We start from the raw sequence: 17,994 nt of genomic DNA on the forward strand, positions 1-17,994 counted from the left end.
CTACCGCGAATTCAGTGATGAATCCTCCGATGATTCAATCCAGCCAGTGATCGACAGCTCACACGATCCTACCTTCCAATGCTTCCAGTTTGCGCACCAATTCTGGATTCCACATAATAGGTTTTTCGAGTTTACACCTTCCTTGGCTATCTGCTAGCTTTACGATCCACTCGTACAACTCAGTGGGGAAGGAAGCAAAGAAAATTTCGTGGATCTCCATATACAAGTAGCAATCTAACCACTCTTCCTTTATAATTGTGGATTCATGTTTTCCTGCACCGCAAACTCGTGAATCTTTCTGTCCAACCACTGCTGAATTCCTTTCTTTATTAGATTCCATTGGTACGACATCAGACATCTTTATGTAGATACCGGTCTCAGCAATGGAACCATTTGTTGGCTTGTTGGGGCCTGACCCAGGTTTAGAGTTATTTAGCCAAACAAATCCCGGTACTACTAGCCCTTTCGGCAATAGTCCACGGAGCGCGGACTGAGGTCTCACTTGAAGTAGTATGGGAGGGTGCTAGAACCAAGTTTTCGCACCCTGGAGATGTCTAATGAGTACGACTGGTTCGCGGTTTCTCCTCTCCCAGGGATGGTATGACGATCTTACTTACATTGATTCACAAAGGAGCATAATCCAATTGATGTTGAATAGTAGCGGACAATTGATAGATGAGGAGATGAAGGATTAGGATTAGTGTTGGGAGTTTCTTAGTAAGATCAATTGAGGGTAAATTATGAATTGATGTAATTAAAATGATTATGATATATCATATTTCTCACACCTATTTGATATATGTGTAGGACATCTGATGAATCTTTGTTACTTTGTTAACAAATGTATGTGGGACATGAACAAAAAGTTTCATTATTATGCATAGATGTATATATGTATGCCTAACCCCAAGGGTGTCAAGGAGAATTGAGCATGTAACCTCTCAATAACGAAATACTTTATAAATAAGAACTTGACCAATTAAACTAACCCTCAAAGCTACTATTTAATATATTTATATTGAAATTAAGAAATAAATATATTTATTTTGTAAAAATAAATAATATACACTCTCACACATGAGAACAGTTAAAAGTCATACAATCATAACATAAATTGGAAAGATTTGTTATTATGCATGAAGATGAGGTGGTAAATCTCGTTAAACCTATAAACAAAGGGGGGTTTGCTAGGTAGCGAAGGCTATAAGAAGGTATTACTAGATTTCTATAAAATATAATTGAATTCGGAAGATAAATAAATATTATTGTGAGATAGATCCCATGTCAAAGATGTTGCTTCCTTGATAAAGATAATAGTGGAAAAACTACCTTAAAAAGATGTTGGGAAGCTCTTGGTTGTGATCCTTTGGCTGTAGTTAACTTTGTTTGTGGCTTTAATAGAATCTTTTTGGTACCCACACTGAAAGCCAATTGTACTTGAGAGAGCCCAAGTGTTAATATGGAAACTCGCTTTAGTTATGCTAACTAGAAATACCTCTAAATGACATCTGGCCTTGTGCACCCTCCAAGGCCCGCAACGAGTGGAAATTGGTGCCATGCAATAAAAAGCGTAACAAATAGAGGTTGTTGTGCCATGCAATAACAAGTGTAGCAAGTTGATGGTGTTGTTTCATGCATAGAACATGTTATATGTGCTATCTGCTAACATTTTTAGTTGCAATGGCGAACCAGGTACCGAAATTATTAGACATGTATAGTGCTGATATGATATTACAGTTGAGTGATACAGATGGTGTATGGTATAGAGGAAACCCAGTTGGGATCATGCATGGGCGACCTGTCCCTTCTGTTTCGTTCGTGGTTCTCTGGTTCGGTTCTGTTTGTTTCTGGTTTTGGGTCTGGGTTCATGGCTTCTTGATTTGTTGAGGCTCTGGTGCTTTTGATTTTGAGATGATGGCTTAAGCTGAGGTTGAATATCGTTGCTTCATCGAGGGTCTCACTTGGTCCATTAATGATTGAAGCTTGTAGGACGCTTTCAATCCCTTTGGGGAAATTTTGGATTCGAAGATTATAACCAACTGAGAAACTGACAGATCCTGGGGATTCAACTTCATGACCTTCAGCAATGAAAAATAAATGAGGGGTGTCATAGATACCATGAATGAAAAGGTGATCGATGGCAAGAACATCACTATTAATCTGACCCAGACTAGAGGCAACAGAGATGGTGTTGGTGGCTATGGCTACCGTAACAGCGGCAGTGGTTGATCCAAAATGGATCTTGTATCAAACCTCTAAGTCTAAGTCTTCATATATATTGACTATCAGAAAACACTATCGCAGAAGAAAAAAAAACTAAGATGACGGAAAACAGAGCTAAGCGGAGGTTGAAGTAACGTTGCACAGGAGTCATCAGATCGGACAGATCAACGGCCCAGATTAAATTGGGATATCGCATCGGGAGAGGCCAGCGGAGTATATTGGAGGCGACCCTAAGGGAAATATGACTGCGATCGGCGACTTAACGTGGATCGTTGATCGAGCATGCAGATCAACCGCAGAGATCGTATCGCAGATTCCTAAAGGGAGGACTTAACACAAGCGAACCCGAACGAGTTATGAAATAAAACAACGAAGGATTTGAGTTTCGTGGTAAGCAGTATTTCGGGCGGGCTTCAGGCGGTAAGCATTATTGGAGAGGCTTCGCCCGATTCCATACACTAGCTGACACGTAGCACGCTACAAGAGAGAGAAGACTGCTTTTTCGAGCGAGTAATCTTCGTGCAAGTAGGGCACCTGAAATGGCCATCAACCATTGGATTAGCGATCACAGATCGGACGGTGAAGAAGGCACGAGCTGGTTGGATGATCGGGTTGGATGCGAACTGTCAGATTGAAGGCAGATCAATGGTGGGCTTGCAACAACGATAAAACACAGACCCGAGAGGATTATAGATGCGACACTATAAAATTTGAAATCTGATATGCGGCGTTTTGTCGGGTTTTTCGATGTATTTGCGTTATAAAATCAAAATACAAAGGAGTTATTGTGCCTTAAGCATTTTTTTCTTAATAAGATGTGTCCAACGCTGAAATGAAGGCGAACGAACATACAAAGAGCCAGGAGAGGGAAGGCGAACAGACAGGGCCGATAGGCTTAAAAAACCATCCCATAACATAACAGAAACAGGTCAAAGTTGAAATCAGAGTTCAGAGACAGAGGAGAGATAGAGAGTCAAAGAAAACTCACAGCTATGAACAGTTGATCAGAGGCACTAAGAGGGAGAGTCTGTGCACTCTTTAGACTCGAGGTTTTCGAGTGAAATCCCTGTGTAATATCACTGTTGTTGTGTTATGGCTCTGATTGAGCTCACACATGTAAACTATATTCTTGAAGACATAATATAGAGGTCGACGATGAAAGCTGGACCAGGAGACGTAGCCAGGGGGTCTAGTGAACTCCTTGATTATTTTGACTGTGTTGATGTGTGTTTATTATGTTTTATCATTGTTCATTTTTTATATTATTCGCAATCTTTTCGATCCATTGCACTAAATAATATAGGCATTTTCCTGCACATGAGTCTGTAATACCTTTTCTTCTTGATTTAGTATCCATTTCGGATCAAGTGGTATCAGAGCATTTGGTTTTGGTTTTATTAAGGTTAGACAAGCTTGTGTTGGATTTTGAATGCTAACTAGATTAAAGCTCAGACTAGGAGAAGGAGAACTTGTTGAGGCTAATCCAGAGATTGGAAGAGTCTATTCTCAAAGGAGAATGGTAGAAGAAGCTCCATTGGGATCAAAATCTCAATTTATAGAGAGTTTTAAGATACTCAAAGCCATGGTAGAAGAAATGTATCTGGAATTTTAAGAAGGGTCGAGGTGGAAGCACTTCAACACCTAAACTAGACAGAGCAGAGGAACCTTTCCTAGTTTCCCCTCCAGAAAGCAAAGGAAAGGGAGGGATGACTCCTCCACCATCTCCTCCATCATCATCCTCATCATCATCTTCTAGCTCTTCTAAGAAGAAGAAGAAAACTTCCTTAATCAAATTAGATGTGAAGTTTGATTTGCCAATTTATGATGGAGAACTCAATGCAGAAAAGCTAGATAATTGCATAGGACAAATTGATGTATATTGCAGGGTACAGAACATTGATTTAGAAAGGAAGAAGATTCAGCTGGCTAGCCTTCGACTTGGAGGAACTGCACTAGTATGGTAGGAAGGCAAGACACAAGCTGATCTAAAAAAACATGGTAAAATCATTTCTACCTGGAATGAATTTGTGTTTGCTATCAAAAAGCAATTCTATCCTTTAGCTTACATGCAGCAGGCAATGATGAGTTGGAAAACTCTTCAGCAATTGAATGGTCAAAGTGTACAAAGTTATACTCAGGAATTCAGAAAGAGAGCTTTAACTCTAGGTATATCCTTGGACTCACTTGATACTTTATTGAAGTATATAGGTGGTCTTCATAGCTATTTAAAGCATACTATTCTCATGTGTAATCCCACTAGCTTAGATGATGTATCACTTCAAGCCACACATCTAGAAGCTAGAGGTAAGAATGTAAACTCAGAGGTTGGGGGATCATCTAAATATTCTGTAAGCAAGAGAAAGGAAAAGAAGAAACTGAAATGGACGGAGAGGAAAGAAAACAATGTAAAGAAGGGTAAACGTTCATGCACTCATTGCAAGAAAGAAGGACACGATGAGGCACTGCTGGTTTTTGCATCCAGAACTGAAACCTAAGAACTTTGGTGGAAAGGAGAAGAAGAATGTTGCTATTATTTAGCAGAGCTTGGGATTAGATTCAGGCGATGAAACAATAGTTACAGCCACAGGTATTAAAGGTAAAGATTCTGAAGCATCCACAAGTAATTTTGCACAATCTGTTGATAATGAAAATAATGAGAGAGAAATAAATGAGCTTTTTCGTATTAGAGTAATTTCCAAGCATAATAAGATTGATACTTTATTTGATAGTGGATCACAAGTAAATTTGATTTCCGAAACAATTGTAAAGAAATTGGGATTAGAAACAAAACCTCATGAGAATCCATATCCATTAGGTTGGGTGTGTGATAAAACAAAGCTACAAGTAACAATACAATGTAAACTTAGGTTTGCTATTGGATCAACATTTGTAGATGAGGTTGAGTTAGATATAGTTCCATTGGATATATGTGGTATTGTTTTGGGAAGTCCATACTTGTATGATAGAAAAGCTATTTTCTATAGAGCTGAGAATAAGTATCAACTCACTAAAGATGGAATAGAATATATTGTAAGATCTCATAAACTCAAAGGTAATTATTCTCTCATAAATTCAGGACAGATGAAAAGAATTGTGAATTCAAGTAAACAATTTTTACTAATGGTTGTAAAGGCAAAGGATCCTGAAAGGATATCGCATTGGGAGAGGCTAGTGAAGTATATCGGAGGCGGCCCTAAGGGAAATATGACTGCGATCGGCGACTTAACTTGGACCGTTGATCGAGCACGCAGATCAATGGTGGAGATCATATCGTAGATTCCTAAAGGGAGGACTTAACACAGGCAGACCTGAAGGAGTTATGAAATAAAACAGCGAAGGATTTGAGTTCTGTGGTAAGCGTTATTTCAGGCGGGCTTCAGGCAGTAAGCAGTATTAGAGAGGCTCCACCCGATTCCATACACTGGCCGACACGTAGCACGCTGCAGGAGAGAGAAAACCGCTTTTTCGGGTGGGTAATCTTCGTGCAAGTAGGCCACCCGAAATGGCCATCAGCCGTTGGATTAGCGATTAAAAATCGGACAGTGAAGAAGGCACGAGCTGGTTGGATGATCGAGTTGGATGTGAACCATCGGATTGAAGGCAGATCAACGATGGGCTTGCGACAGTGATAAAACATGGACTCGAGAGGATTATAGATGCAGCACTATAAAATTTGAAATTCGATATGTGGCGTTTTGTCAGGTTTTTCTGTGTTTTGGTGTATTTCCATTATAAAATCAAAATACAAAGGATTTCTTGTGCCTTAAGTTTTTTTGTCTTAATAAGACGTGTCCAACGTCGAAATGAAGGTGAACAGACAGACAGAGAGCCTGGAGAGGGAAGGTGAACAAACAGGGATGATAGGCTTAAAAAGCCATCCCATAACAGAACAGAAACAGGTCAGAGTTCAGAAATAGAGGAGAGACATAGAGTCAAAGAAAACTCACAGCTATGAACAATTAATCAGAGGCACTAAGAGGGAGAGTCTGTGCACTCTTTAGACTCAAGGTTTTTGAGTGAAATCCTTGTGTAATATCACTATTGTTGTGTTATGGCTCTGATTAAGTTCACACCTATAAACTCTGTTCTTGAAGAAATAATATAGAGGTCGACACTGAAAGCTGGACCAGGAGACATAGCCAGGGGGTTTAGTGAACTCCTTGATTATTTTGACTGTGTTGATGTGTGTTTATTATGTTTTATAACTGTTCATTGTCTATATTATTCGCAATCTTTTCGATCTGTTGCACTAAATAATATAGGAATTTTCCTGCACATGAGTCTGTAATACCTTTTCTTCTTGATTTAGTATCCATTTCGGATCAGTGGTGGTTATGGAGGTGGCCATGACCGTCTAGATCGGGGTTATGGGGTCGGCCGTGGTGTTTGCGGCGGCGTGGGTTACGATGGTAGGGGAGGCTATGGTGGCAGTGGTGGATCATGCTATGGTGGTGGTGGGGGTGGAGGTTGTTGGAAAGGAAAAGGAGCGAAAACACCAATTTCACACACAAAACAGAAACAGGTCAGAGTTCAGAGATAGAGGAGAGACAGAGAGTCAAAGAAAACTCACAGCTATGAACAATTAATCAAAGGCACTAAGAGGGAGAGTCTGTGCACTCTTTAGACTCAAGGTTTTTGAGTGAAATCCTTGTGTAATATCACTATTGTTGTGTTATGGCTCTGATTAAGCTCACACCTATAAACTCTGTTCTTGAAGAAATAATATAGAGGTCGACACTGAAAGCTGGACCAGGAGACATAGCCAGGGGGTCTAGTGAACTCCTTGATTATTTTGACTGTGGTGATGTGTGTTTATTATGTTTTATAACTATTCATTGTCTATATTATTCGCAATCTTTTCGATCTGTTGCACTAAATAATATAGGAATTTTCCTGCACATGAGTCTGTAATACCTTTTCTTCTTGATTTAGTATCCATTTCGGATCAGTGGTGGTTATGGAGGTGGCCATGACCGTCTAGATCGGGGTTATGGGGTCGGCCGTGGTGTTTGCGGCGACGTGGGTTACGATGGTAGGGGAGGCTATGGTGGCAGTGGTGGATCGTGCTATGGTGGTGGTGGGGGTGGAGGTTGTTGGAAAGGAAAAGGAGCGAAAACATCAATTTCACACACAAAACACGAGTACTGACTCTTTTATTAATCACACAAAAACTTTATGATTACAATGAAACCGTGAAGGGTATTTAACCTTTTCCAACTAGAGACTCTCTTAAAATAACTTGACGTAAAACCACACACTAAATTCGACTATGACTTAACTCGACCTGACTCAAGGCTCAGTTAACTAACTCTCTAATTTTAGCCAACTCCTCATGCAGGAGTAATTACCTTATTTGAACACTCCCCCTTAATTACAACTGCTAAACTAATACATGACTCATGAAAACTCAAACATTCTTGCTGGTCTATGTCTCAACTAGGCTTACAAGTGGCTTACAACACCCAATTTTGTTCTATGAAACTCAAACACATCTTTTGCTAATGACTTAGTAAATATATCAACCAATTGATCACTAGATTTACAAGGCTTCAAGTGAACTTCTCCATTGATCACAAGTTCTCTAATAAAATGATATCTAGTATCAATATGCTTGCTCTTCTGATGAAACACCCAAGGGATTAATACTAAAAACCCAATCACATCCTTCTTCTTTGTGCTTGCATACATTATGCCACGGTCTCTAGTTCCTACTATGTATCTCATAATTCTTTTTCCTGCACTCAAATTTGTTTCTTTTGGAGTCTCCATAAATCTGGAAATCAAATTCACTCCTTGCATAATATCTGGTCTTATAGCTGTGAGATACATGTGGTTGCCAACCAATCTTTTGAATAGAGTTGGATTGACATCTGATCCTTCATCATCCTTGCTTAACTTTGTACCTATTGAAACTGGTGTAGGGTCAAGTTTGCAATTCTCCATCTTGAATCTTTTCAACAAATCTCTAGTATATTATTTTGGCAAATAAAAATTCCTTTTTAAGATTTCTCAACTTCTATGCCAAGAAAATATTTCATGAGACCAAGATCTGTCATCTCAGATTCTTTCATCATGGCTGGTTTAAATTCTTCCAATTCAAAGTCACTTGTATAAATCATGTCATCAACATATAAACAAATAATTAAAATCTATCCATGCTCATTTACCTTTGGGTACAAGGTAAGCTCAATCTTGCTTATGCGAAAACCATTCTTGATCATGTAGTTGTCAATTCTGCTATACCAAGCTCTAGGCACTTGCTTGAGTCCATAAAGTTTTTTTTTCAACTTGTAAACTTTGTCTTATTTACCTTCAACTTCATATCCTAGACGTTGTTGCACATAAATTTCTTCTTCTAGAACTCCATTCAAGAAGGTTGATTTCACATCCATCTGATATACTTTCCACTTGACTTGAGTTGTTGTGGCTAGAACTGCTCTTACAGTATCCAATCTGGCTATTGGAGCAAACATTTCTCCAAAATCTATTCTTGCTTGCTGCGAGAATCCTTTTGCTACAAGTCTTGCTTTAAATATGTTAATTTCACCTTTCTCATTCAACGTCGTTTTATACACCCATTTGACACTAATGAGATTTTTTTCCTTTAGCAAATCAACCAAATCTCATGTATTATTCTTTTCAATAGCTTCAATTTGTTCGTCCATGGCTTGCACCTAATTTTCAATTTCAACTAACATCCAAATCATCATAAATATCTTTCAGACTTCTCATCTTTCTCTTACCATTTCTTGATTCATCACCTGATTGATTGCTGGGAGAATCTCAATTTGTTAACGTGCTTGAAGATCCATGCTACTCAGAAAATCTTGGAGTCCTTGTTGGTGTGTCTCTGTTTCGTGTCTTCACTTCTGATTCTTGTTGCTCCTTTTCTACTACATTGTCTTCTTCCATCAGTGGCACTTGTGCATCAACTGTTTTTTCCACAGTCCCTTTTCATGACTCTTGTTCTTTGAACACAACATCTATGCTAATTATGGTCTTCTTGGTGACAGGGTTATACAATTTGTAAGCTTTTGATTTCTCACTATAACCAGTAAATATCCATTTTTCACTTTTATCATCCAATTTTCCTCTTAGTTCCTTTGGAATACGTTCATAAGCTAGACATCCAAACACGCTAAGATGAGATACGCTACAGGACATACTTGACCATGCATCTTCTGGTACTCTGTTCATCACACTCTTTGTAGGAGATTTGTTTATCACATAAACAACACACGCCACTACTTATGCCCAATACTCATTAGACACGTTTCTTCCTTTCAACATGCTCATCACCATGTTCATAATGGTTCTATTCTTTCTCTCTACTACACCATTCTGATCTGGTGTGTATCTAGTTGTAAACTTTCTTCTAATTCCATGTTGTTTACAGTAATCATGGAATGCCTTTGAATCATATTCTCCACCACAGACCTCAATAACTTGATTTTTTGATCACTTTGGTTCTCTGCCAAGGCTTTGAATTCCTTTAACTTTGAAAAAGTTTCAAACTTCTTCTTCAAGAAGTAAACCCAAGTCTTTCTGTTATAGGCATCAACGAAAGTGAGGAAGTAACAACTTCCACCTATCAACTGTGTCCTCATAGGTCCACAGAAGTCTATATCCACTAGCTCAAGAGGTTTCTCTGCTTTGTATGCAACTCTGTTTGGAAAACTTTCACGGTGTTGTTTTCCCAAGATGCAACAATCAAAGGTACTAACAGGTTCTTTGATGGGAAGTACTTCTCTGACCATTTGTTTCTGTTGCAATAATCTTAAACCAGAAAAGTGCAAGTGTCCAAACGGAAAGTTCATAACCAATAATCATTAGAACATGCAATTGGGAAAGAACTGACCTGATCATTGTAATCCATAACTAGAGGAAAGAGATTGTTCCTCGTCATCTGCACCTTTGTTATCAGCTGCTTTCTTGGGGGATTGTCATATATAACACACTCTTGTCCTTGAAAGATAACTCTATATCCCTTCTGTGTCAATTGACCAACACTTATCAAATTATGTTTGAGACTAGGGACATAATATACCTCTGAGATTGTCTTCGGCTCCCTCTGTTTTGTCAGAATGTTGAACACTCCTTTGCCATCTACAACCACAGACTTGTTAGATCCCAACTTTACCTCTCTCTTCATAGATTAATCCAAATTTGCAACCAAATTCTTGTTGCCTGTCATGTGGTTACTGTAACCACTGTCTAATAGCCACACATTATCAGAAGGTTGATGCACGGTATGGCAAGCTCGAAACATGGAGTTAGTACTATCTGTAGTGACATCAGCTCTCTCGTTTCCTTGATCAGCTGTCCTCTTCCTGCAATCACGAGCATAGTGACCAAATTTATTGTAATAATAACATCTCACCTTTGATTTGTCAACTCTTTGATTATTGTTAAAGCATATGCTATTGCTTCCACTTTCATGTTCATTCTCTTCTCAACTATATCTCTTACCACCATGTCTTCTGCTTCCTCCTCTTCCTCTCGATCTACTTCGGCCTCGACCGCTTTCACTTGAAATAGAAACCTGACTTTTGAAAGCAGTTTCTAAAGTGGAATCTTTATTTCTGTCTATCCTTACCTCATGCGATAGAAGTGATCCCATCAACTCATCAACTGTCAGTGATGCCAAATCCTTGGCTTCTTCTATGGCTTCTACAACAACATCAAATTTGGTAGACAAAGATCCGAGGACCTTCTCAACCACTGTTTGACCTTTAATTTCCTCACCATAAATTTTAAACTAATTTACGACATCCATGACCCGATTCATGAAAGAATCGATGTCCTCTGTCTCTTTCATCGAAAAAAGTTTCAAAATCTCTCCTAGTATTCTACAACTTAACAATATTGACTTTGGCCATACCTTTATAGCTTGTCACCAAGGTCTCTCATGCTTCATTTGTTGAAGACGTGATCATAATTTTCTGGAACACTGGTCAGTCTACTCCTTGCTGGATGAGCTACAACACTTGTGCAGTCTTCTTTTTGTCTTTCTTCCATAGATACCATTCTGCATTAGCGAGAGCTCGTTCCTCTGCTTCATCTTTAGATTCTGAAAACCTAAACTAAACATAATTCCAAACATCATGACTCTGCAATGTGGTCACCATCTTAATGGCGCACACATCATAATCCTTCCATATAAGCGATAAAAACTAAGATTGAAAAATTGAAAAACCCATATTTCTTCAAAAATTTCTCTTCAAATAATAAAACCCCCCCTCTTTACTAGAGATCTTTATATACCTTTTTAAAAAAATCCTTGTGTAAGCAAAACTTTTTCAAAGCCCTTTTAATAGAAACCTTTTAAATATTCTTTTAAAATAAAATCTTTACCGAAAGCTCTTTTAAAAAGAAATTTTTACAAAAATTTATAAATCACAAAAAGCAATTTTTTATATTGTTTTATTTAAAAAACTATAAAGAAAAACTTTTCCACGGACGTAACCCTTATATAAAACTTTATGAAAAAACACCCTTCCTTCAGGTAGATATTATTACTCCCACGTGAGTTTTAAAACAACGACTTAACCTTGGAGCATACGCATAGACCTTTCGAACATACGCATGCTCACGGCCCCTTCGTCGACGCATATTATGACAGAAGGGGAGAAGCGTTGATACAAAAATTAATTATTCCACGATTTAGATGCACATTAATTAAAAAATCACTGGTTTTTTCACTTCTTCTTACAGGGTCTTTGGCTCTCGTACCAATTTGTTGAAAAGCCTGCACATTATTTTGTAAACTGAAAAAATTAATGGTTTTTTTCACTTATCTTTTTTATAGGGACTTTGGATCCTATACCAATTTGTTGGAAAGACTGCACATTAATTAATTTGACAATTTTGTAAACTTAAAAAATCGCCTCTTTTTTCACTTGCCTCTCTTATAGGGTCTTTGGATAGGATACTATTTTGTTGGAAAGGCTGGATATTAATTATTTGACAATTTTGTAAACTTAAAAAATCCCTGTTTTTTTCACTTCTCTTTTTATAGGGTATTGGAATAGGCTATCAATTTATTAGACTTCTCTTTTTATAGGGTATTGGAATAGGCTATCAATTTATTAGAAAGACGGAAAAGTCAGAAACACAAATTTCACAAACAAAACATATGAGTTACAGCTCTTCGATTAAGGACTGGCACTGGCCTAAACTAACAACCACAGACTAAATTCTACTGCGACTTAACTCAGTTGACTCAACACTCATTTAATTAAATCTCTAATTTTAATCAACTGCATACCGGAGTAATTAGATTATTAACCGACGCTACCGTGGTGGTGGTGGCCGCGGCTCTGATGTTCTTCTAGGAGATAAGCATGGTGTTTAGGGCTTGATTTTCTTTGGTTATATTTTCTGTGGCTCTAACAGTTATGTTGTTGGTGGGGGACCGTGCTTGATATAGTTGTCGTTGGGGATCGTGATCGTGGTTTGGTGTAAACAAATGTCTTGTTTCTCATCATGGCTCTGGATGAGAAAAATATTTGAATGGTATGTCCACTTGTTAAAATAGAGGAAACCCAGTGAAACTTCATTCTCAAGTTATGAGAAAATCTGCATTTTATAAGGCCATGTTGTTTGACCGTTGGTCTTCTAATAAAAGCTGACCACTTGAAATGAGTGTAACAAGCTCCCACAATGTAGAGGAGCATATTAATTAATGTATTCAGCTCATGTATTCCTATGAAGCAAACAAGCGTTTTTGTTTTTAATCTTTGGATGGTGCACTTGCTATTCTACCAGCCGCTTCTGAACTGTTGTTCCAAGAGTGCGTTCAAGGATGTATGCAATATTTGAATGCGGTTCGCTGGAGTCTTGTGCAAGAAGCCAAAATTCGAAGCATGATATCGTCACTGCAGCTAAATAATTTGCTCATCTAGTTAAATGATAGACTTTGTATGAACCCGGACAAGTCTCTTAGTAGGGGTTTACAGCTTTTGGTCCAGTCAATACAGGAAATGTTATCCACGGCTTCGAAAGATTCGCACTGTAGCAGTAAAGTGGAGAAGTGTATTGCGGGCTACCTTGAGGCCAAAGATCCGTCGTCGCCGGTCACAGTTGCATCCATCAATTGTCCTCTGCTATTCAATAGATGAGGAGCTGGAGGATTAACATTACCCTACCTTATTGGCGAACCGATCGAACTGTCGGCCATCCCGCCCACTCAGTTCAGTCGCATAGCACAGGTGGTAGTTTTTAGTTTGTGAGTGGCATAACAGAGGCGGTAGTTTTTAGTTTGTGAGTTTTTTATTCGTTAAAGGAAGACGAAATTGGAATGCTGCGATTGGCTTGGTGAACCGTGTTTGCTCACCCCAAATCTGCAGAGAGAACGCCTTTGGGCGGAATAACCAAAGCGTGGACAATTAGGTTTGATACCATGACACCGTCTGATGCATTCAAACCTGCAATGTAATGGCGTTGTCTAATTATTTTAGGTTCAGACGTATTAAAATGTTGTATAAGTATTTTAAGTTAAGATGTTTTAATTTTTTTTTTATCAGAATCCTTATTCAATATTTATTCAATGTTCAAAATTTATTTTTAAAGAAATAATAAATCAAACTAGTAATTTCAGTACATTTCAGGAAGTTTAACCATAAAAAACAAAATGCCAAAAAACCAGAAAAATCCTCCACAATATAAGACAAGGACACTAAGAATTATTGAATTTGAATTTCTATGAATTCGCTTCAATCCCGCTTTTTAAAAAATTAAAAATAAAAACCTCCAAAGTATACAATTAGACAAAGGAATACAATTGAATTTGAATTTCTATTCCTGAGGTCCAATCGTACTTTCCTATACTTGAGATGTTGCTCGTCATTTATGGATTACATAGATTAAATTGAAGTCCATAGACAATATGTATGGTCTCGTATTTTACAATAATTTGCATAGGTAGAGAATGCCTCTCCTATTGACATAATCATAGTAGAATGTAAATTATTAAATTTTGCTGAGGCTTTTTAGTTTGCATTTCTGAGATCTAGATTTGATTAGGTGTTGTAATTGCAGTTGGGGGATTGATGTAATATGGGTAATCGGTGTATCCAGCAACCTGATGATGAGTGTAGAATGTGGATCTATCATATTCGTTGAGCTTCGCATCAATGGCGAATCTGAGAGGAAGGTCTGGATTCGAAATGAAGAGACGGCCGAAGGATATCATATCTGCATAGCCTTTAGAGACGGCTTCCATGCCACTTTCTCTAACATATCCCCCGCTCCTCATCAGCGCTCCTCTGTATTCCCCTCTCACCATACTCCACATCTGGGAGGTCGTCTTCTCGGCATCCTGCAGGTCAGCTTCTTTGAGGCCTTCTCTGCTGAAGCGTGGCTCCGTGACATGCAGATACGCCAGAGGGTAACGGTTCAGGACACGGATTAGGTGGTGGGTCAGAGCCAGAGGGTCGGTGTCTGTCGCCCCATTGTGGTCAATGACGGGAGACAGTCGGATAGCGGTGCGCTCCGCCCCGATCTCGTCCACCACAGCCTCTACAATTTCGTGGGCGAATCGGCAGCGGTTCTCGATGCTTCCGCCATATTCGTCGGATCTGTCGTTGACGCCGTCCTTGAGAAATTGATCGATCAGGTAACCGTGGGCTCCGTGTATTTCCACGCCGTCGAAACCGGCCAACTTTGCGTTTCTGGCCGCCGTGCGAAACTGAGCGACAATTTCAGAGATTTCCGCTGTCGCGAGCGCACGGGGTTTGGAACAGGTGCCCCTAGAGCCATCCGGCATCAAAATGCTCCACTGTTCTGGAATACCGTTGCTAGTGGACGAGAGTGGGGCTTCCTGGTTGGGCTGATAAACTGCTTTGTCAAAAAACAAACAACGAACAGCTGGTATTAAAATACATTATTATTATTATTATTATCACTATTTTATTGTGTAGTGGAGCGCAGATTGTAATGGTTTATCTTGAAGTGGTTTGGTGTGAGTGCTAAATCATGAGATGCCGTACATAACACGACATACCTAACACGGACGGGCAGACAAACACGACATACCTACCACGACAGACAGACATAGATTTTGCAAATATTTTGCAAGTTGATAGTGAGGCAGTCAAATTTTAAAATATTCGCTAATCTACAATCAAATTTCTAAATTTTTTTAAAATTTAGAATCAACTTTAAATTTTCAAATTCCTAAATAATTTTTAAATCACAATCAAATTAACTTCTTCAAAGTTCCAAATATTCTTTAAATTAAATTTGACACATTTTTACCAAAATAAGATGCATCTGCACTAATCTATAATATTGAAGAATGGAAAGTATGTATTGACTTCATATACCTGTGTTTGACGCCCTCCCGACGTGCCATATCTGGCAGAAAATGATGGCGCCCTTCTCATGAACGGCGGCTACAACATTTTTCCATGCCTTGATTTGGTCATCGTTGAAAATGCCAGGAGAATGCGGGAACCTGCACAGCATTACATAAAAAGGTTTTTATTATCGATATTCTTTCGAGAGGATCTGCATGGCAAAGCACTCTGAATTTATATAATGAGAGAACGTACCCGATGGCCTGCGGTGACACTGCGTTTGCTTCGGTAATGAGGAGGCCGCCTTTGGTTGCTCTCTGAGAATAGAACTTCACGTGGGACGACTGCGGTATGTTATTCAGTGCACGGCATCTTGTCACCGGAGCCAACACGACTCTGCAGATGCACCTCAATAAACATTTATTAGCCACCGGCGTTGAAGAAAATATTATATAAATAACTCACGATAAAACGAAACAAAGAATATAGTTACCTGTGAGATAGATTGAAGAGCGGACCCATTTGAAAAGACGAAAGCAGTTGAGGACCAGTAGAGTTTCCATTTGCCGATCCATTTTCTCGACGATTCTGATTCTGGTAAAAATTGCCTCCCTTTCCCATTGTAAACCAAACCAATAAATGAACAATGCACGGGCCAAATATGAACAATTGAGAGAAGAAGGATTAATTGACAGAAGAGGAGGCAATGAGAGGGAATGGTTTAATCTATGGTGGAGGGAGTTGTATTTATAGGCGGCTGCACGCGGAGTTCCTCTTTCATTAAACCTTAAAAGTCGTAGCGTGGTAGCAGAGTCACTCCCACGGAAGTCGCGTGCGCTAATAAAGCCCAGCGTGGAACAATCTCTGCAAGTTATACCCACGTTGGATGAAGCCCCAGAGTCTGTCTGTGCAAAATATCCCCCAAGTTGGACTCAAAATTATACAAATTAATCTAATTTAACTTGTATAATAGTAAATTAGTTTTGGAAATGAACAAGTTATTTTTAATAAAATATTTGTTTTTAAACTATAAATTTGATAAATAATAAACTTTTCAAACTGATCAAAATTTTATGATAATTGAAACGTTGCGAAATTATATTTTCAAGAACTCTTATCCAATTTTAAATTGATTTAAAAATTTAAATAAATTTCTAAATTCATAAAGATTTCAAACTCCTAGGACAGCTTTGTTATAAAAAAAAATAAACAAATAAAATAAAAAAAAAAATAGTAAAACTTGAGAAAAGTGTAGAATATTGGAGTTAGAAACGTGAATGGCATGCTTTAAAGAACGAACAAAATATTAGTAGAGATAGGAGAAGCGTGTAAAATTCCAATTGCATATGCAATCTTGGATTGATTAGGAAAACTTTTTAATGTTTTTAATAACATTTATGCTGAGTTTAGATTAAGGTGCAGGCTAATTTTAATGTTAAGTGGAAAAACAATATATATTTAATTGTGAAATGCCGTTATTAAATTTTAATGTTCGAGTCAAAAAGAATTATATATATTTAATTATAAAATATTGTTATTAAAATTGTGCTAAATTAGAATGGTTTTTTTTCAATTAGTTTGAATTCTTTTATTTATATTTAAATTAAACTAAAACAACTTTAATATATTTTTAATTCTAAAATACAAATTTAAGTTACTTTGAGGAAATAATCTTAGGAACGCTTTTTACATTACAGTTAGATCTCACTGTAAATCCTGCCCCTCCCATAAAATTTGAAAAGAAGACAAAACAGCATGTAAACTGATCCCCCATAACCTAAACCGTCAAAATCATAATTATCCTAAAAACATAATTTGAGAAATGCAAACATCTTTTGTTTCGTCTAATTCTGGTGGTCTAGTCTCCGGCCGCGCACTCACCTCGCTCCGTCACATAGTTGAAGTGATATTTCCATCATGTCGAGGAATCAATGAGTTAGTTGGCAGGTATGAATCATTGCGTGATTTCGACGAATCGACGACTCATAAAATGTCGCTGAGACGCCGTGAACTTGACTTTACATATCGCGTTAGTTTATCATTCACATTCAAAAGGATTATCGCAGACCCTGTTTCAAAATGCTGTGTTCAAACTGATGCAGGGCCATCGTAAAACTGAAAAAGCTGAGTGCCCTTCTTTTGAAAATTTGGGAGTGAAACATTACGTGGAGCCGTAATATTTCAATGTTTTTGCAGTGAATATCAGGCCGTAATATCTGAATATCTGAATTTTACAAGGAATTACTAGCAAGGGTGAAATTTTCTTTTCAATGTCCAAAGAGAAGTTTGAATTTTTTTTTCAATGTGCAAACAGAAGTGATTTAGTCAAAGCGATTTTTTTTTTCAATGTCCAAAGAGAAGTGATTTAGTCAAAGTGATATAGGGAGTCACCTATGGAAATAGACAGCGAGACTTGTGAGAAACCACCTCTGGTAGACCACAGGCCATGGGCTGAATTACTTTGCAATGCTCT

General features: G+C 38.2%; 1 protein-coding gene across 1 annotated transcript; it reads right to left on the reverse strand.

Annotated features, from left to right (window-relative positions):
* Nucleotides 1-13,931: 13,931 nt before the first annotated feature.
* LOC149258588 (12-oxophytodienoate reductase 3-like) lies at nucleotides 13,932-16,220 on the reverse strand. The gene is made up of 4 exons (XM_089372160.1): nucleotides 16,015-16,220; nucleotides 15,777-15,917; nucleotides 15,549-15,679; nucleotides 13,932-15,060 (listed from the first exon to the last, which is right to left on the reverse strand). Exons 1-4 carry the CDS (start codon nucleotides 16,140-16,142, stop codon nucleotides 14,234-14,236), a joined length of 1,227 nt encoding a protein of 408 aa, XP_089228286.1. The 5' UTR covers nucleotides 16,143-16,220; the 3' UTR covers nucleotides 13,932-14,233.
* Nucleotides 16,221-17,994: the final 1,774 nt, after the last annotated feature.

This window comes from Pinus tabuliformis, chromosome 6 (genome assembly GCF_031772625.1).
Source record: "Pinus tabuliformis cultivar Carrire ecotype Pingquan chromosome 6, CPIR1, whole genome shotgun sequence".
Lineage (NCBI taxonomy): Eukaryota > Viridiplantae > Streptophyta > Pinopsida > Pinales > Pinaceae > Pinus > Pinus tabuliformis.

Bases quoted from the DNA above. Each gene is read 5' to 3' on its own strand.
- LOC149258588 (XM_089372160.1), bottom strand. From the start codon at position 16,142: ATGGGAAAGGGAGGCAATTTTTACCAGAATCAGAATCGTCGAGAAAAT. The intron at 15,918-16,014 runs GTAACTATATTC...GTGCATCTGCAG, and splicing joins CTCTTCAATCTATCTCACAG to AGTCGTGTTGGCTCCGGTGA. The intron at 15,680-15,776 runs GTACGTTCTCTC...AATGCTGTGCAG, and splicing joins GTGTCACCGCAGGCCATCGG to GTTCCCGCATTCTCCTGGCA.